At 45.7% G+C, this 27,645-nt stretch overlaps 2 protein-coding genes across 25 annotated transcripts in view; one reads left to right on the forward strand and one right to left on the reverse strand.

Moving 5' to 3' along the window:
• KIF13B (kinesin family member 13B) overlaps window positions 1–5,924 on the forward strand; it is a 131,785-nt gene extending 125,861 nt beyond the window's left edge. For both annotated transcript variants that reach the window (XM_009467372.2, XM_087774768.1), the window contains exon 40: window positions 696–5,924. In XM_009467372.2, the coding sequence (XP_009465647.1) occupies window positions 696–988 (293 nt within the window). In that variant the 3' untranslated portion in view covers window positions 989–5,924. The remainder of the gene's footprint in view (window positions 1–695) is intronic.
• A 4,225-nt stretch (window positions 5,925–10,149) lies between these two features.
• The window catches only part of HMBOX1 (homeobox containing 1), a 127,737-nt gene continuing 110,241 nt past the window's right edge, over window positions 10,150–27,645 (reverse strand). For 13 of the 23 annotated variants that reach the window (XM_087774830.1, XM_087774823.1, XM_087774815.1 and 10 more), the window contains one exon: window positions 10,150–27,406. In XM_087774830.1, the coding sequence (XP_087630956.1) occupies window positions 27,269–27,406 (138 nt within the window). In that variant the 3' untranslated portion in view covers window positions 10,150–27,268. The remainder of the gene's footprint in view (window positions 27,407–27,645) is intronic. The other 10 variants (XM_087774811.1, XM_087774810.1, XM_087774826.1 and 7 more) reach the window with 4 other exon arrangements.

Below are 27,645 nucleotides of genomic sequence, written 5' to 3' on the forward strand. Positions count from 1 at the left end.
TCCTTCTTTCCTGATAGTTTGCTAATGCATCTATTGCTGAACTGGTTATTTAACACTTAGAATCGTTAAGGTTGGAAAGGACCTCTGAGATCATCAAGTCCAACCTGCCTGGTCCACCTCTAAACCATGTCACTTCTGATGAAATTAAAAAATTCCCCTGAATAGCAAGCGGGGAGGAAGGATAAGGCGGAGTGTCCCGTTCAGAGTAACCGTCTCCATGCAATGGCTTTGCTGGTGTTGGGCAGCCAAGCGTACTGGTGGCACTGGAGCACAAGCCAGCAGCTAGGAGCCACCTGAATCAAGTCCAGCCTTCTGCGGTCGCAGGCAGCTCCTTCCTCTAATCTTATAATTTTATCAAGTTCAGATATAAAACCAACAGATTTTTTTTATCTTCACTCCTGTGGAAAGGCTACTCCCGCCTCTCTACTCCTCTGGTAGTCAGACGATGTGTCTTTATATCAATAAGTGTATCGTAGCGATCTTCAGATTTGTTTGCCCTCGTACCAGCTTTGTCCTCTAGTGCCCATAGTGCTTTCTCCTCCTGGAGGTTTACCTTCACAGTGTCTGTATAGGGAACAGTCATTTTCTCAGCATTTTCTTCTCGCTTTCTTCTTCTGGTATCCTCCTAGTAGCACACCTTACGCACAGAATAAAAGCCATTTTGTCTATCATCTTTCTTTCTCTTCTTGTCAAAGGTAAGAACGATGGCTCGATTGGAGGGAAGCAGTATTTCAGGTGCAACCCAGGCTATGGATTGCTCGTGAAACCAGGCAGAGTTAAAAAGGCGATGGGACCAGCAAGACGGCGGAGCACCGGATTGAGGTTGCAAGGAGGAGCCACTGCTGAGAACAGGAGGAGTGGCAACTTCTCCGGGTCGGCCTCCAACCTGGCTTCGCTCACAGCCCTGGCAAAATCAGAAGGAGGATCCACGCCGCGACTGGAGAAGAGCCAGAAAAATGCGGAGAACAGGAAATCTTGGGCAAACTGAGGCAGCCCTGCCCACCGCAGCAAACGCCGTGCAACGCGGGCAGGGGAGCAGGTCTTCTGGCTTCGGGAAGCTAAACCAACCATGTGAACTTCTAGTTTGTGGCAAACACTAATGAAGGTTTTTTTCCCTCTGCTTCGGGTGATTGACATGTTAATTCTTCGCCTTGTCATGGTGCTGGATCTACGTCCTTCGTTTTTCCTGTTACAAACTGTGACACTTCAGGGTGTGACTGATGGCAGCCGGTGAAAGCTCGTGGCGGTGGGTGGGTGTAAGCTCAGCTCTCTTCCACCTTTCAGAGAAGGAAGAGAGGTGTAAATTGTTCAAATTACGGCATGGCTTTCCAATAGCTACAAAATACTACCCACGCGCCAGTGCTTTTCTCGGTGTGACTGGCAATTCTCAAAAAAAAACGACCCCAAAAACCTCCCCAACATAACAGTTCTTTTCTAATTTCCTAAGAGCTGTGTCCATATCGCATAATACATGGTGAAAGGGCAAGGTTGTGATGATTCCAGACAGGCAGAGAAGTGAACATAAAACTTTATTTGGAAATAAAGAAGCCCAAAACCCCCTTTATTTAAAAAAGCAACAGCTCTTTGGTTATGTGACCTGGGAGCAGTGCCCGTTTTGAGTACTGTCCTGTTGTCCCTCTCCCCTTCTCTGGAAATCAGCACAGTCTTCCTAGCTCATTTGTTGGGAACGGGAGAAGGCCCAGGACCCGCTCTGCAACATTTTTGATCCCTTCTTTTTAGGAAGGAGGGGAGTTGAGTGAATTTGCTGTCTGTAATCAGTTTCACGTGCGCTCTCACCGTGACAGGATCCTCTCTCGCTTGCCCCAGAGGGGCAGGACCTTCTTCTCGTTGGTTCTGTCCTTTGGGCCAAGAGGATTTTTGCAGAGATATCAGCACTTACGTGCTTCGGTGTTCCCACCCAGCCTTTGGAGACGCTTGGATTTTTACCAGTTATGCAAAGCAGAGGGTCGCTATCCTTGTAACGGGATTAATCCAGTCTATTTATTTTTATTTATTATTTTAAAATATGAAATGTTTGCGCTTTACAATCATCCACCGCCTGACGTTGCACAGAGGAGCTCTACTAGCACCATACCGAGCGTCGATCCAAAGAGGAGGTGCCTCCGTCGCCAGCTAAACCGTCCCAGCGGCGCAGGAAAGCAAACCTGGTTGAAGAGCTGAAGAGTCGTCCCCGAAACAAATCTCTCTTGAAAGTGGGAGGTTTGGGCTGGCTTTTATAAAACTTGATTTTATTTTTGGTAATCCTTGCTAGTTTTTAACTGCCTGTGGCACAAATTCCCTATTGCTGTACACGTGTGTATATGTACATGTGCATGTATCCACGTCCGCGCGCTCGTTTTCTAACAAATCAAGAAAGGCCACAGACTTTTATCTTCTGAGCTGTTTATATCTTGTTTAGTCGTCACGGGGGGGTTGGACAGCTTGAGCAATAGGCGTTTTATCTACGTGGGGAATATTTAGGATGCTAAATTAATGATTAAACTTTAATATGTATCTAGTCGCTGCCTGTGCTGCACGTGGGTATCTAAGTGCCTTAGCCATCTGGTTCAGAGGTCCAAGGGAAAGATACATTGTCATCAAAGGAGATAGGGATGCTTAGCGAAGGAGATAATTATGCTGATTTACTGTAATTAATATCATTTATGCAGAAGGAATAAAATTAAAATAGAAACTAATCTGTAGCAGAAATAAATGGGATGGGTTACAGTGCAGCATGCATAGTACTGCCAGGGATTCGTATATCCTTTCAGCTTTGTGTAACTAGTTTCAGTGGTTCCTAAATTTTCGTAAAGAAATCTTAATATAAAATGTACAGACCAGCTTTTAAAAATATTTTTAGTGTATAGTTTTTCCTCCTTTTCCTTTGCACGAAGCTCCTGTCCATTCAAGCCAAGACGATGGGAGAAATGTAGTAATGAATAATTCAGACACTGAAATCCTGGTTTTTAAAATTACAACTGTTTTTATAGACACGACTCGTGCAACAGCATCTTGCTGATGAAAGACCACCCGCTAATTAATACGATGTGTCTTCTACTGCCTTGTAAGTTTTCCAAAATCCATCTTCACCATTTTTCTAATTGCACTGTGTTCTGATGTGCTGCAGAAAGTTAGCTAATGTGAAACAGCCCCCTAACTGATAGTTGGTTTTGATTTAGTCTCAGCATTTCATTTACTGGATTTAGGGATATCTCTACAACTTCTTGATGTTTGCTCGGTGGCCCCTTTGGGGGAGATACGAAGGGAAGAACCTGTCCAAGTCCTTTTGAAGCCTCTTTTCTTGCACCGCTGTCTCTGAAGACTGGAGTTCTGCGGGACCAGTGTAAAGGTATCCAAGTCACAGGAGTAAAAGGGTCAAGCAGAAGGCAGCTGGGTTAATAGTTCACTATTTATGCTACCCACCATAAATTCCTCTGGCCGTATTTGTACTACAGCTCCGAGCACGTCAGGACGTATTTCAGTGTTTGCACATCTGGAGCACACGGTGGGAGGCTGCAGCGACTGATACGGGATGGATTTCCTCTTCCACCCGCCCTCGGTTGCGTTACAAAACCGTGCTGCGCCTGTTTAGAGGGGTATGAAAGGCGGTCTGAACCGAACATACTCCCTGCCTCCTCTAGGATAAATTGTCCTGGAAGCAAACGTCTTAAATATGGCTGGTATGTTTTGAAACATGAGTGGATGATTAGCGTGGCGAAGTGGCTCTGGTAACAGAGCGCCTGGTTGACTTTGGTGGAGGGAGGATTTTACTTGTAGCTCTCTTGGTTTTTACCATCTCGTTGGACTTTTGAAACTAAACCTCTCCTCAAATCCCACCCTGACACCTGCCCCCAAAATGAAGCCATCCTAACCGCATCGCCCCGACGCGGCGCAAGCTCCAGAAAGCCAAACAAATCAAATTCGGCCACCAGGACGTTCTCAGAGGACTTCTCCGACTCCCTCCTGCTCACCCCAGCTTTCCTGGGCACGTCAGGTTTCTTCTAAAGATATTTTCCAGGATTTGGGCACAGCGAGTGCACATCCCTTTACTCAAAGCCATCTGTTACTTTGCACCAGCTAAGCCAACTAACCAGAAGACAGTTTAAAACCATAATGAAGGTAATATATATATATTTTTTTTTTATCGGTAGCAGTAGAAGAACTCTACGCTCAGCAGAAAGGAGGAGGTGCTCTTAACTGGAACCGCCCAGCAACTGCAGCTGGCGCGTTAATAGCTATGCATATTTCCCAAGATTTTCATGCACTTTATACAGGGAAGAAGAATGTTTAACGCAGGAACTGTAATTCGTAGCGGGCGACTGCTCGGTGGTGCAAGCTTGCTTTCTGCATCCCTGAACCGTGGATGGGTCTCAGATTCTGGGTGTAGAAAATGGCGTTGGTGAGTAGGAAACGTAACGATCCGACCCGGTGTCCGCAGCTCTGCCCTCCCTTCCTCTGCACGGGGTGCGGGGCTCCGAACCGCGGTCGCATTTTGCTCCGAGTCAGCCAAGAGGATGGTATTTTTTTGAAGGAACTTTTTTTGGGTTTTCTCAAACCAAGCCAAGACTTCTTCCTGCGTGATGTTCAGCTCTCTCATGGTGTTTTGATCTCTGTGTCCGAAATAATACCTTTTCAGTTCAAGGGCCTTGGCTCTTCCCTGTTTAATGATGTAGTTTAGTTGAGGAAAACTAATGGAAACAAGTTCTGTGTGGTAATACTTCCCGAGTCCTTAAGAAGAGTTTTGTCAGTGGTTGAGATGGAAGGTGGGGTGTTCAACACCTCTTTGCTCTCCTATGAACCAAGAAACCCCCTTTGTTCCTGCCTGTCCGTCGTGAAAACCTGTACGAAACGAGCTCGGGTGTTGTACAGACCTGTTCGTGGTAACGGAGCTGTTGAAGAGTCTTTTCTGTCGATGCTTGTCTTGTCCTCACGCTGGTACTGCCAGTTCTTTGCACAAGAAGTTCAGTTTTCGCAGTGCCTTATCCCCGGATCGGCCGCTAAAGCAGCGAGGGGCTGGATTTCATCCCGGCCTCGAGGCTGCCCAGCTTTTGGGAAAGGGAGATCGTGATAAGTGCAGGTGCAGACTGCTCACACTACAAAATCCTCCTGAGCTGGGGTCACAAATAAGCGTCTTGTTCCTAAATCTCCTTTATCCATCTTTGCTTTGGTTTCTCCTCTCTCCGCCCTCCTCCTAAACCACCGTCATATTTTTCACCCCCGAGAAAGGCTCGGCTGCCGCTGTCTGCCCATGAGCCCCTGGCTAGGCTGGGTTCAACTGGCGGCGGAGCCTCCAGGCCTGGCCTGGATAAGCCTTGGCCTGGCTCTGGCATCCGAACGCTGCAGTGGGGAGAAGAGGGACATGGCTTGGGGCTCCTTAAACCCAGCGAGAGGGCGCAGAGCGGCGGGGCTGCGTTAAAGACATTTCCCCTTCGCCGGCCTTACCCGCTGGCTAGGAGCGGTGCCCTTGTCCGGCAGGAGACGGCAGCTGCTCTCCCCCTCGCCTTCCCCTGCCAAACTGATTCTGATGCCGATACCGGAGCCGCGCTCCAAGCAATAACGGGCAGGCTGCGAACCGGCGCCTTCCCGCCTCCCTTCGGCATCCTCGTCTCCGGTGCCGAGCCTCCCCGGGCGCGCTCGTCGCAGCCGACGTGCGCTTCGCTTTTCCACCGCTGTGTCTTGGGAGAGCCCTTCCCAGCTCGTCCTCCTGTTGGGTTCTGTAAATGTAGTGGGTCTGTATATAAAGAGTGGCTATTTACACTGTGGTATTCCCTGTCGATCGGTGTACTTTAAATGAGCTAAAATCCAAAGAGACTTTGTAATGAGCTGTAAAGTTTTTAATTATTTCTGTACAATACTAAATTACTGTAATATTGTATTATACATGCAATGCAGCCTGCAGTACCTAAATAAACATCTTCTTTAGAGCCGGTAACTCTGCGCTTTGTTAATCCCGTCGGTGTCACCAAAGGGTTTAGGTGCATTCACGGCCCTGGGATGGGGTCGCGTTGCTCCAGGGGGCTGAGATCTCCTTCAAACAAGACTTTGGCCCTGTTGCTTGCAGTTTAGGGCCCTCCCCATCGATGGCGGAAACCCAAGGCTTTATTTAATACTCGCGTTCCCTATCATTGCGCTAAATAAAAGCAGGTGGAGATCTGGTCGCGCTGCCCCGTGCTCTCCAGCTGGTGGGCGTCAGACTGGACAAGGGGTTGTTGCTGCCGGCCCTGCCCGTAGTTGTTGCTGTGATTTTTCTTCCCTCTGCTCCTTCTCTTCCCCTACGGCTGTAAAACCCGGCTGCTCGCAGCCCCCCAGCATGGGGCACGTGGCCCCGGTGCTTTGGGGGCAGGGGCGCTGGCTGCGATGGGGCAAGTTTTGCAGGGAAACTGCTTAAAGCCCCCCTGGTTAGCGGGGAGGGAGCTGGGGTGCGGATTGCTCCTTTGGGAAAACCAGATCAGACTGAACTTAGTGCTAACACTTACTTTAACGTGATTGCAGCCTGGTGTTACCGGATTCCCCCAAATTCGTACGTATGAGGCAAGGAATGGATGAGAAGCGGGGCTGCTGCAGCGAGCTCTGCGTCGGTTTGCATCCGCCACCACCGAGGGGAAAGGGAGAGCGGCCGCTGCCAGCGCCGGGCTGTCCTGGTTAGGGATTCACAATGAGAGCGAAGATGTGAGGCTGAAGAAATGATTTATTTTATGATTGGGTGTCCAGACTGAGTAAGAACCATGAGATGGTCTCGGGGTTGTCCAACCGCTGGTGCGAAAAATAAGAAACATCCTGCAGCATCGCAGCCGGGGCGGCTGGAGATGGCAGCGGTCGCTGGCGTTACCCCGCCGATGGGAGGTGCGGCACAGAGGAAGGAAAACTGCAAATTCGTTTCCTTCATGGTCAGGACAATTTGTGTCCTATGGCCTAAAAGCTTGGCCGTGGCTCCTGCAGTACCTTCTGCAGGGACCGCGGGTTGGGAAGGGCAGCGGGACGGTTGTGTGGCTTAGGTCTGGGTGTAAAAGCTTTGGCTCTTACTAAAACCCAACAACAAATCAAGCAACAAACCAAACAACAAACCGTCTCCCAGTTGCTCATCGGGGCTTTCCACCTCGCGTGGTCCCACCGCAGCGCCGGGGACCCCTGGCCGCAGCCTCCTTCCACCGATGCCGCTGGCGGCGTCTGCCTTGGGCTGTGCCACGGGCTGGGGCTTCGGGCAGAGTACCGAGGTGCTGGGCAGGCGCCTCTTACAGATTATCAATCTCACCAATTAATGTAATGGAACTGAATCAGTAAACTAAAAAAAAATAATTATAAATTTAAAGTAAAAGAAAACCAAGGCAAATTACAAATGCCTCAGGTCGCGGCATCCCTCCCAGGCCCTTCCGCACCAAGCAAGCACCAGTTTCTCAGCGAAGCTGCCCCGTGCCCCCGCCCGCTCACCTCGCTGCTCGCACCGTGGCCCGAACCGCGGGTTGCCCCTTCGCCGGTGCCCGAGGAGCGGCCGCGGTGGCGGGACGGGACCTGCCGCAGGCGCGGAGCTGCCGGTGAGTCGCGCCGGCGCTTATCGGAGCCTCTCTGTGCGCGGAAGCCTCGCTGAGAGGCAGGAGCGCTGCCAACCACCGCCGCGCCGTGCCCTGCTCTGCGTCTTCCACCCCCAACTGACCCAGCGCCCGGCGGAAAACGTCTCCCCTGGGAGCCCTGCTGCTGCCTCGCACGTCAACGGGCCCCGGGCGCTGCGGGGCCGGGGGGCTCCCGGGGAGGTTCCTGCCCCGGGTGGGGGGGTGATGCCCTGGGCACGGGCGCTGCGGGGTGGGCGCTGCGGGGAGCCCCGCCACCCCCAGCCCTGCCCGCCAAAACGGCCTCGGGGTGACGAGAAACCCAACCACGGCCTCAGGGCAGCAAAATGTCCTTCGAACTCCCTCCTTTGGTCACGGTGTTTCCCTTCTCTTGGGCAATGTTTTTCACCAAAATACGGCTTTGTGTTGGAAATAACTGGCAGGGTTTGCCTTGGGTTTGGTTTATTTTGATTTTTTTTTTTTTTTTTAAAGCAACAAGCGTGTTGATTCCACAATCCCTGCTGAAAGTCGCTTAGCAAAGGATATTTTTATCGGTGTCTTGCAATCAGTGCACGAAAATACTGCCGCTTTTTTTTTTTTTTTTTTTAAAGCCACTTCCCTTTCATGTTTTACCTTCTGAAAAAAAAAAAAAATCTTTGGCTGAAGCACAGGAGCCTTTTTAAGCGCTGTTACTTTGTTCAGACCTCGCTCTTCCCGGAAGGTGGTTGTAACACCTTCCCCGCACCGCAGACGCGCTCGCCTCTCTGTTCTCCAGCCAAAGCTGGTGTTTAAAAGGCACCGATCAAAACGAGCAGGAAAATAAAAAAAAAAATTTAAAAAAAAAAAAAAAAAAAGCCACAAAGAATACCTTTTTCCCCTGCTTTTCTTCAAATTAATACCCCTTTCATTGGCCTCGCTTGTCTTCAGGCCCATTGCCACAGCGGTGGCAGCGGCCGGAGGCGCGGGCAGGTGCCGGGGTCTTGCCGGGGGCCTCTGGCCCGGCCACGCCAGGAGAGGCTCTGCCACCAGCCGGGCACATTTTGAAGGGGTTTTTGCTCTCCTTTGGCCGTCGCCCTCTGATGAGTGGTTGGGTTGTTTTGGGTTTTTTTTAAAGATGCACCCTGATCATCCGGTTCCTTAGGGAAGAAAGCCCCAAATGGGCTGGAAACGGAGCTTTTTGCAAAGCACAGGCCTCCAGTGGGGGTTTCTTTTTTGTAAAATCTCCAACAGGAGCTTTCCCCAACGCGTTCCCCCTCTCCCCTCCAAAACAGAAGAGCCGGGGGACTCGGTCGCAGCGTTACCACCTCCTCCATAGCGGCCGAGTTGGTCCCGTGGGTCGCCCTTACGATGGAAATTAGAAGGAAACGCAACGCGTTGGGGAGTAACTTGTACAGAAACAAAACCCAAGGAGAAAAAATGGCTCAGGAGCCAGCGGTTCTGGGGGGCTCAGCCGTCAATTCCAGCTGTGGAGCCAACACTGATTTACAGCATGGTTCTTTTTTCCCCTGCTTTTACCGTTTCCTTTGGAAAGCCGGGAGGCGGCGGGGCCGTGCGGGCGGCGAGGGCCCCGCGTTCCCTGCGGGCTGGGTTCCCCTCCGCAGCCTCCTCCCTCAGCCCCCAGCGAACACGGCAGATGGTGACAGTTTCAGCCCATTTCAGCCCCCCGTGATGAGAGAGGCTCGAGCCGAGAGGTGCTTCCACCCCAAGGCTGATCACTCATTGCCTGCAGCGCCGATGCAGCCAGAGTTGCCCAGCCCCTTGTCCCAGGGGTGGCCGTCCTGAGCGAAGCCCCCAGATCACCCTCAAACCCTGGCTGCCCACGCCGATTTTAACCACTATCGCAGAACCCAGGCACCATTTCAATAAAGAAATCCATTTCCATGATATGAAGACCCTGTTCTGCCACCCGCCAATTCATCCCCAGCCGCCGCAGCAACTCCTTCCCCCCGGTTTTATGAAGCTCTCCTCACCCCCCCGCAGAGCCTGGCTGGAGACCCCGAGATGCTGAGCACAACCAGGCCAGGGCGAAAGGGCGGCCAACGCCTCCTCCTGCCTTTGCTTTCTCAAAAATCACGCCTGTACTCGTCACTTCGCCAGCTTTTGGGTTTCATTACCAAGCGGCCCCGACGTCCGCTCCCCGCAGCCCTTCAGCTCCTCGAGCGAGAGCCCTGCTCTGCTGGGACGGGACTCGAAGGAGCTCGCGGCTCCTGGCGCCTGGCCGGGGAGGTTTCCCTTGGTCATCACGTTATCGTGACCAGTACCTTTACTTGTGAGGAGCCCAAGCGCACTCAAAGGAGTAGATAAAGCTCTACTCGCTACCTTCTTTTCGTGGGAAGAGCCCCCAAAGGCCCCCGCTATCAGCCCAGGGCTCAGACTCCACGGCAGCGATGCCACCGCTTCGACTGCACCACCGTGGCGTCCGCCACCCTCGGCCCTCCCAGAGACCGCCCTTACTGAGAAGGGAAGGCACAAAGACTTGAGTCTCTCTCAAATGAGTGAATATTTTCGACGTTTACTAAGTTCTCCAGACACGTTTTAGGTCTTGAGTCCAACAGCTTCCACACCCCGCCAGCTCTGCACAAAAAAGGACTATAGAAGAAATGCATTGGTGTTGAGTTATACATTTTTATTTTCTAATAGGTACAATACTAAAATAAACACAAATTAAAAAAAAGTTTTATTAAAACAAAACTGTACAAAAAAGCAGTTATACTACATTTTAATTACAGAACAGTCTACTGTCCAAAAGGCACTAATCCAGAATAGGAGATACAATGATACAGGACTCATTTTAACTATTTTAATCAATACAATAGAGCACTTGTTTCTCTGTCCATTCACATACAGAAACAAGGACTTTTGCTACAGTCATTACACATTGTTATAAATATGAGCCCTACATGTAAAGATGCAGTATCGCTCTCCCTGGGCCAAAATTCAGTTCAAACAATGTTAGAAATCAAATTTAAAAAAAAAGGAAAACAAAAAAAAGAGAGCAAAGGAGACAAGGGAAGGCGGCGAGAGGCCATGCTGCCGCGGCAGCGGCCGCCTGAGGGAGAGGTGATGGATACCAACTCTCACCTGCACGTCGGAGACGGGAACGCTGACGCACGCGGGAAGGACCGGTTTGCCCCAAGTCTGCGGTGGAACTGGAAGGCGAAGGTCCCTCACCTCCCGCCCGAAGCTTTGCGTTAGTTTTCCCACTACACCCTGTTTTCCCCAGATCTCCTCTGCCCCCCCCCCCCCCCCCCCCGGAGGCTTCTCCGCTCTGTAATGCAGAACTAAGGGTTCCCAAGTGCACCAAGGGAGAAAAACTATTCCTTTTCTCCTCGCGGCAAACGATGGAGCAGACCCACTCGGCACCTTGCAGATAAACACAGTGATTTGGAGAAGATTTTAGAATATTCTTCTTAAAAATCAGTATCTTTACTGCAAGGGCATCCAGCCATGAGAAGACGGACCTCGTCAAATAAGGCTGCTACCGCTGGTCCTACAGCGCTGGACCAAACTGCCGTAAAGCCACCCGAGACGGGCAGGGCTGGCGTGCAGCTCCTGGGACGGAGGGATGCGCCTGACGTGGCACGGGGCAAGTTACGCCCTGGCCCCTCGCCAGCTTGCCTTGCTGAAAGCACGAACGCGAGCTTCCCGCGGCACCTTCCTCCCTCCTCCTCCTCCTCCGTGGCGGTGTGCCCCGAGAGCTGCTCCCCTCCGATAGACGGTACTGCTTCCCTGGCTGCTTTTCTTCCCCGAGTAACACAAGGATCTGTTCATCCTCTCTCCCAGTCCACACTACTTCATTTTATTCCCCCCCCTGAAATTTCCAGCTGAGGACCAGCAGCAAAGCTACTACAGACCGCGGATGGCGTAGACAGCGCGCCTGGAGAACACCCGCGTGAAAAGCAACGGGTGAATATTTGACGTTACTATTGGGAGCAACGGCACAACGCGCCCGTTAAATGCCAGCGTGAAATACGTAGCCTCTAAGCTGAACGAGCAGCCCTTGTTAAGATCAAGACCTCGGCGTGTTTGCGGGGTTTGACGACGATGTGTAGCGTTACCCGACTCTTTCCCGGTGGAAGAGGTTTGATGCGCGGGCGGGAGAGAGATACTGCACCTTTCGAACAGTGTCATACACATAAGACAAAGACAGGCATCTGGATGTTAACAAAAATAAGTAACAAAGAAATATGATTAAACAAAATCTCTTCTCACATCATCCTATACTACATCCTCCTTCTGCTTAGCAGAAAATTGTACGTACACAAAAATACAAATACACAATTTTGTAGAACAGTCTGATTTTAATATATTTATATATATTTATATTTATATGAGTGGCAGGTTAGTTCATTATATAGAGCTTTTTGCACTTTTGGCTCATATGCAACAAGGCTTTATAAATTCAGCTTTAGCTTTCATTCAGGTTTTATAGCTTCTTGAACATTTGTTTTCACATTTAAAGCAGCATCCAATTTGCAAGAGGAGTTGGTGGTGGCTACAGCAAGGATCGGGTCAAGAGGTTATCTGGGGGTGGAGGGGAGGAGAATATACATTCCAGTGTGTGTGTGTGTGCGCGCTAGTGCTCGTGTAAAAAAGAAGAACAGACTGTGAACGTACGACTCTAGGATACCATGTTTACCTCTTGAGGTAGGCAGATCACCTACAGCAGATGAGACACGGGTGCCGTTTTCGTCAGGGCACGCGGCGGGAGAAACAAATGAGTGGAAGATGCTGACGGAGGAACGTACAGACACGTAAGAACTCGCTGGTGAGTTACGGTGACCGGCAGAGATGGGGCACGGCTCATCTTACATTACTGACGCGTTTGGTAGCCACGGGCGGTTAAGCGCAGGCGACGGCCGGCCCACGCGCACGATGCCGCCGCTGCAGCCGCGCTCGCTTGCCCTGACCGGAGGCGCAGGGCTGACGCGACCCCCCCGCCCCCCGGCACCGCCACAGCGGAACAAAATTAAGACGCACAAAATTTGGAAATGAAAACCGCGACTCCCCGGCGCCCGGCTAAGGTTTGTGTTTGGGGGTTTTGCTTCATTTTTTTGTGCCTCTGATACTGTTCCACCGTCTTTTCGCTTCTAGGTTTGCAACACTCACTACGACATTTAATCTTTTTTTCAATTACAACCACTGTTATTGACAATCACTTGGTTTAGGAAGAAAAAAAAAAAAACACTGTTAAAAAAGGCATCTCGAGAGCAGGGCGACGGTGCAACCTCCAACCGTCCGCCTGTATTACAGGCCCCACAAATACTTTATTTTCATTAGTACCCCAGCAATAGATTCCCATTTGATCACTGCTCGTATCAACACCCATCAACATCCTACAAGCTAATTTTCTGTTCTCTGCAACAGAGAAGTCCTTATAGCTTTTCTTGCCAACAGTAATTTCCTAGGCTTTCCCAGCTCATACGTTATTAAGTTGTCAGAGTGAAAACAACATTTTGTTACTAATGAAAAATAAAACATCTACATATGGATTGCTTTCATTTTCTGAATCCTTAAGCGGTACTAATACATCTTAATAGTGTTCTGTTATTTCCTTTTAGTATGGTCAGAAGAAATTCTCCTTTAATGCAATTTTTTAAGCTAGCATTGATATCTATCTTTTTTCTTTCCCCACATAAAATTCTCACGTATGTTTACAAAATTATAACCACCTGCCAAGAGTTACGATTAGTTTGACAAAATGTTTAGCAGGTGCCACTACTATAAGCCTAGAAATAATTAAGAATATAGGAAGAAACTGCCTCTGTGATTCCAAAAAGGGACGATTAAATATGCCCGTTAGCTTTTTCTATCCAGAGTCCCAGCCGTACGGTCACCCAGAGGCGCACGTTTCACGCACGAAGCTATTTGTACCTGCGATCCAAGAGGCAGTTTCCCACTGAATTCTATCCGAGCTTCTCCCCTCTTGACCGTCCACCCCAAATCGGAGATTGCTAAGGTTTGGCTGAGAAATGAGATTCGTTAAGAAGATTCCCACCAACAGACTGAAAACCGGGGGGGGGGGGAGCAGCATAAGGAAGGAGCGGAGATTTCTTTCCAGCCGGATTCTGCAGGGCTCCGGGCTCCCACCGCTCGCCTGGAGTCGTAGGTGCGGAGGGACTGAAGGGAGGGCTCTTTTCTTAAGAGGGAAATGAGGTCTAATCCTATTCCTCCAGCTCGCTCTGGAGTCCTGTTACTCACTTAGGCACTTTTTAAATTGACGCTAAGAAAAAAAATAAAATTAAAAAAGTACTGCACATATTTCACACTTCCCGGGCTTTCGTCGGCCTTGGGAAGATCATAAAGACCAAGAGGGAGACAGCCAAGGCGATTTGTCAAGAAAATAGTGCTCCCCATGGACACAACTGACTTTTATTTGTCACCCTTTGATAGAACCGCTATTGAACTAAATCTAGTTTAAATTTGTTATTCCTGTATTATCTTTAAGGTAAAAGCCTGTCTTACGGCGGTTCCGTGGCACGATGATATCGCTTTATCATATCGGATCTGACATCTGGCTTGCGAAGAGACGCGGCGCTCTCCCAGTTTAAGCCAGCAGCAGCGCGCCGAGCGTTTGCGCTGGTGAGAGAAGTGCTGCCCGTGGCCCTCAAAAACTGCGGCAGCAAATTAAGGAGGGTCGGCTGTTGACGAGATTCGGAAAGACATTACTAACGGCAGGGCCAGAGCCAAAAGCAAGGCGAAAGGGGTTCTGCTTTATTGCAACGGGGGATGAAATGGAAAATCTGTCCCTCTCGAAAGAACAAACAGGGCTGTGACCCCAGAGCAACTAGAAACAAGTCGCAAGCTTCAGTTCAGCACGAGTCTCAGGATGACATCTACATTTATGAAGCCAAAAGAGAAAGAGAAAATTCAGTGGATAATACTGAAAGACGGGAAGATCAAAACCCAAACTCTGTTTTCATTATCATTATCTATTTAGAAAAGTAATTCCAAGCTTTTCCAATCATCTTCAAATCTGAAACAACTTAAAAAAGAATAATAAAAAGCTACTCTGGCTGCAAAAAGTGATCCCAAACCCTGGGAGAATGAAGTGACGAGGGGAGCCAGCACACAGCAAAGCTACGCGAATCCACGCAATCCCGTCCGAAACCCTCACGTTAAAATCCTATCCCAAACCCTCATGCTAAAAAAGCAGGCAGCAGCACGCTAACCAAGGCAAAACCAACCGCAGCAATTAAGACAGCTTCCAACGCTAAGTGCAAGCAAGACAAAATAAAATGAAAGGAAAAACATGCTACTACCTTGTCCCTCTCTGTTAACCGTGGTCCAACACCTCGGAACTACCTTATTTCACACAAGAGGTTACAAGTGAAGAACCTGCTGTAAATTGACTGAATTTATGAGTTAATTTTTCCTTTTAAATGGTCAGAGTAGACAAAATGTTTCATATTTATATTCACTGTGGACAATATATATCTGGACTTCAAGTAAGGAATTGATACAGCACCATCTAATAGGCAAAAGGGAAGGCGAACGTCTCTTGACTTGGACTAAAGTAGTATTAAAAGAATTAGAATTTATGTAACCATAAATACGCTGCTTTGAAGTTGTGAAGGTAATAAAGTGCCTGTACAGGAAAAAGAGAAGAAGGAGAAACAAGAGAAAGCAGGGAGGAATGAAATTAAAGTGGCCAAAGCCACCGAAGACTGCGAAAGGGGAGGAAGGGGACAGCGAGTCCTGACAGGAGTGGGAGAGGCAGCAAACGACGAAGAGCACAAAGAACCGAAGAGAAGCGATAAACCTGAGCACTATAATTGTGTGCAAGACACCTCAAATTAGTCTGCTTAGAAGCACTGCCGTATCTGTGATATATCTTTATTTTTGCAAGCAATTTGCTACAACACTGCAAGTATCTGCTGAAGTGCACAGCCCAGTCCCAGTCTTCCCATTAAAACAGAGATAGTCCAAGTAGTAATAAAAAAAAAAGATTATACTTAAAAGTTACTCTTTCCCTGATTTTCTAATCTAAGCGTCAAAACTGAAATGAGGGGAGGGAGGAGGGCTGCTAACTAACCGTGCTGGAAAACCCGAGGTCTTTCGGCTAGCAGAAAGCTCGGAAGATTTCATAAGACTGAACCGAATCTAAGCTTCAGCACTACACTGGATTGCTTTTTATTAGGATGGCAATAATATATACCCCTTATTTAGAGACCGCAAGAACAACGGGTTCAGATCAGAGCACTTCAGTATGAGAAAACCACTGGTCAACCAGGTAAAACAGGATTACCAGGGTGCGAAGGAGCTTGGATGGAAGATAAAAGAAATTACCTCTATGAGAAGAACTGAAGTTTGGGAAAACAACGTGCGACAAATTCAGTACCAAGTAGAATCAACTTCAGAGGAAAGTGAATGGCTCAGAGCAGCTGGAGGAGGTAGAGCTCAAAACGCTCCTCTGGAATTCCTTCAAGGAAATATCGGCTCAGCGTAGGAAACATCACGTTAGCAAGAGGACTTCTGGTGGCTGTGATATTTTTTGAAGCACTCTGGCAACTGATGAAAGTATTTGTAAAAAACAGTTGCTCGAGGCACTGCAGCTAGAGGAAACGGTCACGACTGCTCAGATTTTTTTCATGTTGAATCCTTTTCATGTTGAATGTTCTTGGGTAATAGTAAAAAACACTGCAAGGTACCCGTAACAACTGGCATTCCTGTACCCGAATGTCTAATGGAATGAAAAGGAATAAAGAGCTTAGGATTAGAAATTCAGACTGACCTGGGCTTTTGGTTAGTGTTGTTTATTTTCAAATAAGAAGCAAAAATAACAGTTGAACAGGATAATGCTGTTCCAGAGCTACTTTAGCTGCTCAACACTGACTGGTATGACAGTATGCATCGCTGTGTCAGTAGAATAGATAGACGGAACCTGTAAGATACTGGAGCAAATCCAAGTAATACGGCAGCATACAGAAACCACCTGTTATCAAAACTACATTTGTTTGATTCCCATTATGGCGGAAGTACAAAGTGTAAAAAGATATTTATCATACATAACTGGAACTTCACGTGGTTTAGAGACATAAGGCACAATATGTTCTCTGATGGAAAGTCAGACTCTTAAGTTCTTACTGCAGAGAACCCCTCTAGTACTCAAATCTCTATAAATTATTAAATACGACGAACAGGTTATAACGGTAAAAGACAAGTCTACCTCTTTGGAATCGTAGTTTTACAATTAAGGCCAGAAAGGACCAGTCTATCACCTACGAGGAGACCCTGAATATTAGATGGCCTCCCAATTTCTGATGCAAACTCCCTATTCTATCTACTTCATCCGACGGGATGAACAAGCCATCCTGCCCTTCCAAATGCAAAAAACAAACAAAAAAACCCCAAAAACTTGAAAAATTGAAAGTGTCTGCCTTTTCCACATAACTCTTTACAAATTTTACCATTTGTATCCAATGGATTTATAAACATAAATGGAAGAATATTTTTTTTCTCAACACATTTACAAATACCTTCTTAATGTCCATGGAGACTTCACTGACCCTTTACTCCTAACCAGATGCCTAATTTTCAAGCCTACTTCACTGAACTGAATTACTGGCAAGGCAACTTCAAGACTGTTTCGTTCTTGCTCTGCTACAAATCCCAGCATTAATAAGTGACTACTGTTGAAATCTAGGGGCAGATTCTCAACTGATGTTAACTCTGATAAGCTCTGCAAATGAGTGGATCTATTCCCTCATCTCAATAGTATTTGTTTTCTCCAAGCACCTGGAGAAAGAGGACCGCGACTTAAAAGAGCTCTAAAGGAAGGAAGAGTTGCAGAATTAAACTGTTACTGCCCAGTGAGCAGCTGCGTGCCAAGATGTAAATGTTTAGCTAAACTGATAGGCAACTACCCCTGCCACAAACGGAACAAAAGCCTGTCTCAAATTCCAGTAACAACTCCTAAACAAACTTCATAATGCTATATGGTGTGCCATGAAGACACGCTGGCATGAAGAAACATACGTTGGAGATTTCAGAGCATTTCATAGAATCATAGAATCATTAAGGTTGGAAAGGACCTCTGAGATCATCGAGTCCAACCGTTAACCTAACTGCCAGGCCCACCTCTAAACCCTGTCCCTAAGCACCACATCCACATGTTTTTTGAACACTTCCAGGGACTGTGATCGCACCCCTGCCCTGGGCAGCCTATGCCAGGGCCTGACCACTCTATCCGTGAAGAAATTGTTCCTAATATCTAATCTAAATCTCCACTGGCACAGCTTGAGGCCGTTTCCTCTTGCCCTGTTTGATCTCTCTCATTAATAAGGCATCCAAGATGTTTACCCTTCTCAAGTAGTAATTACACATTTTGTGCAATACGCTCAGTCTTTCCCAGCAACACATCGAATTTCCTCTTTGCCATTCTGTATCCGATGTAGCTCCACCTAAACTCAGACCACTCTATCCAATACGCAGAAAGGTGAGATGCTCCTGCTGCTACTTTCCACTCCAAAATTACATTAAACCTTTTGAACAGAAGAACAGCATGAACGTGTCAAGGGAGAGTCTATGTTCATTTTGGTCTCGCAAAGATCTGCTCACTTGCCATAATGCATAAATGAAATGGTTTGCACTCTGGTAGAGGAAAAACTGGTCAGTGAGTTGATATTCTGAGTTCCTGGCTCTGGTTAGCTCCTGAAGGATATTTTCAGTACTGTCACTACAGTCCTGTCAAAGAGAGATAGCAGCAACTTTATCAGCAGGCAGACTTTAAAAAAAAAATATATCCAAAGTCAAACGTGCTTTGAGGAATGGAATATATGCTTAATATTCTTAATGGAATATATTGGGTGAGAAATATTAATTAATAATTTGCTTTCATTATCTCTTTGCCCTCCTTGAGCGATTTGACAGATAAACTTTGTAAGTAAAATGTACTTTTAAATCTCAAATGATGTAAAATGTATCTCAGAAGGCTCAAGTCAACCTCTTAATTATAGAGGTGGGTTATTTAAGCTACATATGCCATCTTGCCGTAACATGGAAGACTTTAATTAGTTAAGGAGAAGGGGTGGGGAGAGGAGGATAGGAAGCTGAATTGAGGCCAGTGACAGCAGCAAGTTAACATCTAAAAATGTATGTCCTAGAAAAGAAGTTGCTACCATGGCTACTGTGAGTGTAGTACCACCAGTGGTAACCGTGCTGGAAGAACCGAAGTACCCAAGACCCGCAGGTCTGCTGTGAACCACAGTGATGTTGGATGAGATTTACACAAGTATTTCAGTACAAAGAAGCTGAAAAGTAATTGGAGGATTTAAGTAAGAGCCTAAGGAAGTTACGTTCTTAACTTCTTTTGCAAATCTGTTGGAGTTAGGAACCTGCTAATTTTTCTAAATTTGATGAAGTCTCTATACGCATCTTTGCATACCAGAAAACTCCGGAAACCTGTCTGGTAAGTGACTACGGCAGGAGAACAGCACTATGCAAAAATATGGTCAAGAAACTTAAGGGTAAAAATGGAGCACAGGCTCTGCAGTGCTCAAGACTGGTCAACAGATAGCGTTTCTCACAAAAACACAGAATAAAAAAGCACGTAACACCCTATGACAGATGCTTTTTCAGAATCGAGCAACATATCAGAGAAAGACTACGACGTTATTTTAGGTCACCACCCCTCCTTGTTGTGAATGGCAAGCGTACGTACTGTCCAGCCAACTATCCAGTTGCCGGTTATTTTAAGATTTCTTAAGAAAAAGATGAGTTAGCTCGTAACACTGCACCATGCTAACTGCAACAGGAGACAGCAGACAGCTTGAGGACAATACAGTTATGTACTTGGCAACAACTGCTGATAAGGCTTCCAAACCGAGACACTAGGAAGGAGAATTTGGAGCGGCGCAGAAGAGCTAGTGACGTGCCCTGCTTCAGGAACCGGAGGACAACAGTGCCATCGGTACCCTCTACCTGCAGGCGGGGTGAAAACACAGGATGAGTAATTCAGTGGAGTCCTGGGCCATGGCTAATCTTCCTCAACATTACAACCGAGTAACAAATCAAGAAGAGCTAAATGAGAACCCTGGGTAATACGTAATCGTTCCGTCACGCCTAACTAAATGTCCGTTTTGTGTCTAAAACTTACTGAGAAGCAATACATACATGAGCAGGGCGGGAGAAAAAACATAAAAGGAAGAGAAGCAGCTTCGCATAGAAAACTAAACTCGGTTTCAGTCCCTGCTGTTATAAGTTACCATTAGGAACAGGACATTATTTAAGTTTACGAAGTAGCTGTGTTCCAAGTGTCACTAATAACACTGGTATTAAAGAGAATTAGGGGGCGGAAGATCTTCTGTTTTCAATCACAGAAAAGACAGAAATCCTTTTAATTATGACCATGCCAATCCACATCTTTCTAAAGCAGCTAATTACATGTCAGGAGGACACCCAGTCATTCAAAAGAACTGCCATCACTTTTACTGCCATACTTTTATGCATTTATCCTACCCATCCCAATTACCCTGGCTGCAGTTTGAAAGGATTTAGCAGAAGTGTGCTGGATGTTTTGATCAGCAGAATACACCCGCTTCCATTGAACAGCGGAGGGAAGAGAGGGAATAAATGGCAGAGAGAGCCTCCTGCCAAGCCATCTGAGTGCGAGATGCACTGTACATACAGAAACATCAAAGGCCCATTACACAGTTCACTCCAGTTCAATGGTTTTAGTTCACTCGTGCTTAAGCTGTTGGCCAGAGCACTCCAAAGCTTACTGGAAAGAATGGGGAAGAGCACAACATTGCAGCAATCAAACCAATCAGTTCGTTTTCTTGATCAGCCTGATTAGAAGGGGCATTTAAAATATGTTTCGTGAATTTCTCCCCCGCACTCAAAATGGCAAATCGTTTTTCATCTCCGTGACATAAGCTGTCAACATTATCGCCTGGATACTACACTGATAAGCACGTTGCAGGCATCACAGAGTGTATCTTGAAAGAGCAAAATGTATTTGTTTACCTCTTCTAGCAAGCTCAAGCTAAAGCACGATACAGATTTTCATAAAGAGAGTGTGACCGAAGAACCTTAACAAAACCAGAGAGTAGTTTGTGCTGGTTATTGTAATTGTGCCGATACCATCTTAGCTACAGCATCACCTACGTTCAGCGGATACCTACGTGAAAACAGGCACGAGGAAACAATTCTAAGCTACTTTTGAGTGATAAAACCTAAGGCGAAGGTTAGCGATGAACAACTCTTTAGATGCTTGAATTTTTCTCCCCACATCTCTGTTTCACTGGTGCCACTGAGATTACTTTCATTCATTTGATTTTACTTATATTTGTTGGACAAAGACCAATATCAAAATGCTGGCTTCTTATTGACAGTCCTCAAAATGACCGAGTCCACTTCTCTAGTTATAACACACAGGAGAAAAATAATTTTTGTGTATTTTAAATTCGGATTTATAGCTGCCACCTCTAGAATGCCTCTTTTTTCATTAATGTGCAACATGTTTAGTTGGACAGTTTAAACCCCATAAATTAGACAACAGTAATAGGCGCTAAAATTAAGGTTTCAGGGCTATGCTTTTCAGCTTGCCAAATGCCTATTGGCCAATAACTGATTCAATATCCTGAGTAAATATCCCAGCTACAAAAAAAGCCCAAGGGGGAATTGTTTTATTTTGAAATGTCTCTGCAACTCTTCTTGGGAACTGCAAGGTATTTTTTGGTCAGGCCATCAACCTTCCCTTCCAAGAAATCACAGTGAAAATGCCCGACTCCACAAAACTCCATTAAATTAGCCGGGATCACGATACAACCCTGACTACTGCTACTAACACACACACAAAATCTTCAGTTGTCTAATGAACACATTTTAGGTCACTGACGTGTAACACAGTTTTCAAGACCGATCCTGCCAACCGATAACAACTACACCAAATTCAAGATTATTGCCTACAAGCTTAAGACTTTGATTAAAATAATATTATCAAGTTAAATAATTTTGAAGAGTGCAAGAGCTACTTGGGTGGGAAGCCTTGTCTAAAATAAGAGCAAAGTTTATTTTGACAAAAAACCCCTAGAATGTGCTGGTAATTATTCAATGAACTTGAAAGAAGCTGATTAACGCTGGGGAATGAGGGCTGCACAATGATGGAGCTGGGTGGGGGGAGAAATGTAAACCTTCTGGTGAGAAAATTATTATCTAAAATGAGCAGAATTCCAGGGTTAAAGGAGGAGAAAAATCTTCTCCTACTAAACATCCACAGCGCTCAGTACTGTGGGCAAAATCTCATGCTGAATCTTAGTAATTTGCAGAGAAAGGTGTGAATCCAGCTTTGCATTCGCGTTAAAATTACACACAGGGAAACACCATCCTGCATTAAGTGCTTTAGGGGCAGCAACTTTGAGTTTTGAAAACTCTTATACCAATTTTGCTGGGTTTATCTACAGGAAAAATAAAAACTGTTTCCTTATAGAACCCTGCTACAACTACCACGTCTCGGTGACTCAACTGCTCTGGGGGAAGGCCAGCACGATGCTTTCATGTTGCTTCTTTGCAAGCAGCATCTCGTTGTGAAGGACAACTTTTATACCACATAGGGGAACTCAAAATCTTGGTGAACTCATCTCCATGTTCTTATGCACCTTGAAGGCAGAAATTAACACTTGGGAGTCTAATTGACCCCACGCCAGTCCATATTTGCAAACACCAATGCAATTTCTCTTCAAAATAACATCCAAATCAGACCTAAAATCTATATAGTGAAGTTTTTTTTTTTTTTTCCTAGCAGTGGCCAACAGCAAACATTTAAGGAAAGAAAAGGAGGATCCAAGTGAGTATAACGTGACTCTTTCCTAGTCATACCCTTTCAGCTTCTGATAATCACCAATTAATGATTTACTGAACCATAAATTTCTAGCTTATCACAGTAGTCACCAGTGGGCTTAAGTTAGCTACAATTTTTCCTCTAATATGTTCACCTATAGGAAATTTTTCGCCTGCACTCACAGCAGCAAGACAACGATAAATCCTCACAAGCAAAGGCAAAAGCTGATCTACAGCACAAATGTTACGAAAACATGGAAAGCTTACCAGTCTGATGTTAGGCAATGAAACAAACAGAATAATTCAAATATCCCTGAAGAACTGTGTAAACAGAGCAAATGATTAATGAAATTTATTACTTATGGCTTGATTGGAACCCGGAGCCAGACCCTGCAAATAAAGCTCCCCTCTATTAGGAGAATAGAAAAGATAACTTTTTATGAATAGTAAAACAGGAAAAAAAAAAGCCAACAACGAATTACGAGAATTTCTTTAAACCTGTCAACATGTATAGATCAGAACTAGGAAACACCTCAACCTGAGCAGGTTTGTACAGAATCATTGAATAATGTAGGTCAGAAGAGACCTCTGGAGGTCTCTAATCCAACCTTGTCCAGTTGAGTTCTGAATATCCCCAAGGATGGGGTTTCACTGCCTTTCTGGGCCACTGTTCTACCACTCCGAGTATGAAGATATTCCTCTTTATATTCATCTGGGATTTTCTTTAATGCAGTTTGAACCCACTGCCCCTCACCTTTTTGCTATGTACCTCTGAGAAGAGCCTGGCTCCATCTTCTCTAAACCCACCCACTAAGATAGCTGAAGAACAAAATATAAGATGCCCCCAGAGCCAGCCTGACCAAACCCAGCTCTCACAAACTCTCACCACATGACATGTGCTCCAACCCTCTCATCTCAGCAGCCCTACGATGGACTCGCTCCTGCCCAACAGTGCACACAGTACTCCAGATGTGGTCCCACGAGTGATGAACAGAGGGGACTGATCGCTTTCCTTGACCTGCTGAAGGCTCTTCCTAACGAGATTCCATAATTGCTGCAAGGGTGCACTGCTGACTCAAACCCAAATTGTTCACATCCAACCTATGAGTAATGGGATTACACTGTAATGTAATCGTAAGATGTAGGTTTATTGAGTATTTAGAAGATGTCCCTATAACGCCAGGGCATCAACGGATAACATGTCTGCTCATCGCTACGTTGACTTATTTTTATCAACTCAATGGTTTTGCAAACATCTGGGATCTCATACTTCAGGAAAAAGGTAGGGGAATTAAAAAACAAACCAAACCAAAACAAAAAACCTAAGAACAATCCAAAAAAGAAGTGGAGGTAGAAACTGTTGTTTTAAGAAGACGGTAAGAGACAACAACTCAAGTATAAGGACTTTATGAGTGACAAAAATACCAGCCAGAACTTACTCTACAAAGTCAAAAGCAATCTGTGCCCATCACAGAGGAGGAGCATCTTAAATAACTTCTTCTCTATTCACAGAACAAAAAGGTAGATCTAGTCTGCCACCAGATCCACTTCAAGGGAACCCACACAAGAACAAATTGCAGTAATTCCAGATTGGCTACAACAAACTGCAACTAAATTGCAACGCTACAAAAATAAGGCTTAATTTTCAAGAAAATCCAGAGACAGAAAGACAAAGACGACTCCCATGTTGCAGAAAAAACCCTAGAACAAAGGCTAAATTCCAGGACACGTTCCCCACCAATTCTTTCACTTACTCCACATCACGTACGCTTCCCCTGATATCATCACACCAGTGTCTGTTCTATTTTAGCTAATTCACGTCACACCAAAAAGTTATTAGCCAGCTGCAAATTGTTCATGATGAACTTTCAGAATGAAGGAAAAAGACTGCCGTGAGTATCCTGGTAAAAGCTGAAGTCTTACTCTTTCCTCGTACCTCTCGACGGTCAAAGAAAAGCCAAAATAGGGGCAAACCAAAAACGGACACCATGGAACTAAGTGTCTGATTCCCCAGCTAAGTCATTTGTTTACTCTGGAGAGAAGATGGTGTTTACCAGGAAGCTACAGACAAGGAGGATCTGCCAAGCTCCAGTTGTTCACGAGGGGTTTAACTGTTTAACCTTCAGATAGGATACGCATGCATGATGAGACCAGCAGCTACCTGACAGTGACAAACAGAATTAAGACCAGATTATTCTACGTTAGATGGTACAGACATACAATTGTAGTGGTGTTACTTTGATCCTGCATCACATGAACCTATAACCAGGATATAGAAGTTCTAGTATTATTTTTATTCTTCCCTATTGCTTTAAAAAGGCGATGGTTGAAACAATGACTTTTTTTTTTTTTTTTAGATGGTATAGTAAGCAATATTTCTTTTAAAATTGCAGCTGTCCAACAGTTTGAGTCTGTTCCTTTTAAAATGAAACAGCCAGAACAAATGGTGGTGGCAATCCCAACGTAAAGAGGCCATCGATTATTAAAATCTCCTTACTATAAATCGTGGATGTTGCTTGTCAGCTTGGTGTGTGACTGTAGTATGAATAAGTAGGTAAAATTCCACTAAGGCTATAGTTTGCTCGATCGTTCTGCTGTGCAAAAATAGAAATAAAAGCTCTCCCCGTCCTTTCACTCCTTAGTACCAAAACATTCATACACACATTAAGAAAAAAACTGCAATGGTGCAATGGTCACTGATCCAATTCCTTTCTTTCCTGAGTCTGCCCTGATGCTACTTATGAATTTGCCTACTCAAGAAATGCAATAAAACAGAAAAAAGACGGCTTCATTCTGCTTCAGTGATCTATATCTAAGGAAAGCACATAAATTTTCCAATGAAATCCATAAATGAAAGACGAGGCCAAGCCCTACCTATATATCTTCAAAGTTACAGAGACAAAGAGGTGCCAACTCAGTGCCCTCCAAAAGCACAAAATCCCCTCCACACTTAGCTAAGCAATTTTCACAAGATTAACAGATGTAAAGATGATCTCGTTAGTCTACGCCATGAAGGGGTTTAGGCTGGCTACAAACCTGCCGAGGAGCCACAGTTTAGGGGTTCACAATGCTACCGATAGTGAAGCGTGAGGAAGGGATGAGAACAAGCCAAGTAATAGCAACTTCCCTTCATTCCCTCCACCTTCAGAAGCGGAGGGGAGAAAAGGGAAACCCATCCTTCAGACTAAGCCGTTTTCCCCTTTTTGAGCTATTCCCACATAAACGGGGAAGATAAAAATGGAATGTTGTGGAAACGCTATGCAAATTTTTATATCTCTATATACAAAAATTTACATAGGTTTTTAATTTTTATTTTTAATGTAACACAGTCCTGCCCGTCTCTAACACTTCCCGTGCTGTTTCCATTGAAATGTTTCCTCTTACCGGCAGCAACATATCATTTTATCAGGATGCCAGGAGATCATTTCCACACAATGCCAGCAGATGTAATTTTCTTAGATGCACACACAGTTCATCATTTAGATACTAGATGACAAGGTGATCGCAGGGTGACTCTGTAATGCAAGTTTGCTGTTTGGTATTTTGAATTCTCAAATGATAAAAAAAAGACTTATCAAATATAAATATCTTTAAGAAAAAAGTAACAAAAGTGCTACATATGATCAAGGAAAACAATTCCATTAGTTTCTGCTACTTAAAGTAGGTTTGCTTTACAAATATTACCACATCCATTATCAGTATGGCTTCCAATTATTAATTAAATTGCTCGTAGCAGTATAGCTTTCTCACATCTTAACAAGGACAGAGTAAAGAGAACACAAAACATTCACACCCCATTTCTCAGGTAAGAGATCCTCCTGCCTTTAAACAAACCAAAAAAGTTCGTATTTCGGAGAATATTTACGCTATGGTGGTTACCTAAGCGAAGGTCAGATGCAAAAGTTCTCCAATAACCTTTCAGGCTAGTCAGGACGTAGGCATTAGTTACACAGACGTGTAAAAATCCACTCACCCATTCTGTGACCTTAATAACCTTCCTGGAAAACATTGCTTTTGAAAGTGGCAAAGCGGAGAGGGGAATAGGGTGGGGACAGAAAAGGCAAGAGGAAGAATAGGTGGTGAAATTGTTAATGACAGATCAATAGAGTCTAGACCTCTTCTGAGCAGGCACTGCTAGCCATGCCAAATAATGAATAGTGGTTTTGAGACGTGGACTGTTGTCCATTAGACATTCAGCTCATTTTTCATATGATCCCAGGCTGGGCTTCAATCATGGTCCCAGAGGCAGAAGGCAGTACTTATCCACTAAGCCACGCAGCTTGTGAGAGTAGAGGATGTCTGTGTTGAATATGTGAACATCAACTGAAATATGTGAATGTGTTTCCAATGGACATTCTCAGCACAGCACCCAAAAGTATATCGAGTCACTGTATGACCAGTGAGGCACGGCTTATTGCAGCTGGAAATAATTTATTCCCATGCTGAAGTGGGGTTTTTCTAGTGTTCTTTTTACTCTCTGTTGATACTCCCGATTTGGTGTCCATCGACCCTGTGCCACTACCTCAGCTTGCATCCTTTCAGTCTCAGAGAAGGAAAGCGTACAGACTATTTTTTTAACACGATCTCTAAGGGTATCCAAGATTTTAAGTGTAGCCTAAGACTTGTAATTGAGGGCTGTCTAAAATACCTGGAAGCACTTTGAATGCTAAGACAGAGCAGCAAGATTTTTCTAGCCACTGGGGCTGGGAGAGGGAGGTTGGTTGGTTGATTGATTATTTATTGGGAATTAATACTGAGAGAGTATATGCAAAGGCTGAGGGCACCATGCCATCTTCACAGAACAAGACCCTAACAGCTAACTGACGTACAAGAAACTGCAAAGTTATACTGTAAGAACACATATTAAGGACCGAGGAAAGTCTGCTAAGGTGCTACGTCTAAAACTAAGTTACTTCTTGCTTTGACCCTCCCCTTTCTTTGTATCAGTCGTCGTCTAGAGCCTCTGTCTTGATCTCGTTGGCTCCTTGCCGGGCCAATGCCAAGATGGTGTGGTTTACTGCTGCCATTTCCACGGCTAATGAAATGGGGTCTTGATGGTCACTATGGCTAGTGCTGTCATCCTGTGCATGCGGAAAGGAGAAGAGAGAAGCATTGTTACTCCATAAGTAGAAAACCAGCAGATAAAACTAGTGTGTAAAGCAATGGACTAGGGGCAGCAAACTGCACATTCATTACAGGGGTAGAAGGTGAAAGGAATTTATAAAATTGATTTAGGACCGATTTCCCTCACTGTGCAGACAAAGGTAAGTGGGGCAAGGAGCGGCGTACCCAATTTTCAAGAGAGAAATTTGAAGGGGGG

The sequence above is a fragment of the Nipponia nippon genome, unplaced genomic scaffold, assembly GCF_047370975.1.
Source record: "Nipponia nippon isolate SJK-2023a ecotype South Korea unplaced genomic scaffold, ASM4737097v1 scaffold_4, whole genome shotgun sequence".
Classification (NCBI taxonomy): Eukaryota; Metazoa; Chordata; class Aves; order Pelecaniformes; family Threskiornithidae; genus Nipponia; species Nipponia nippon.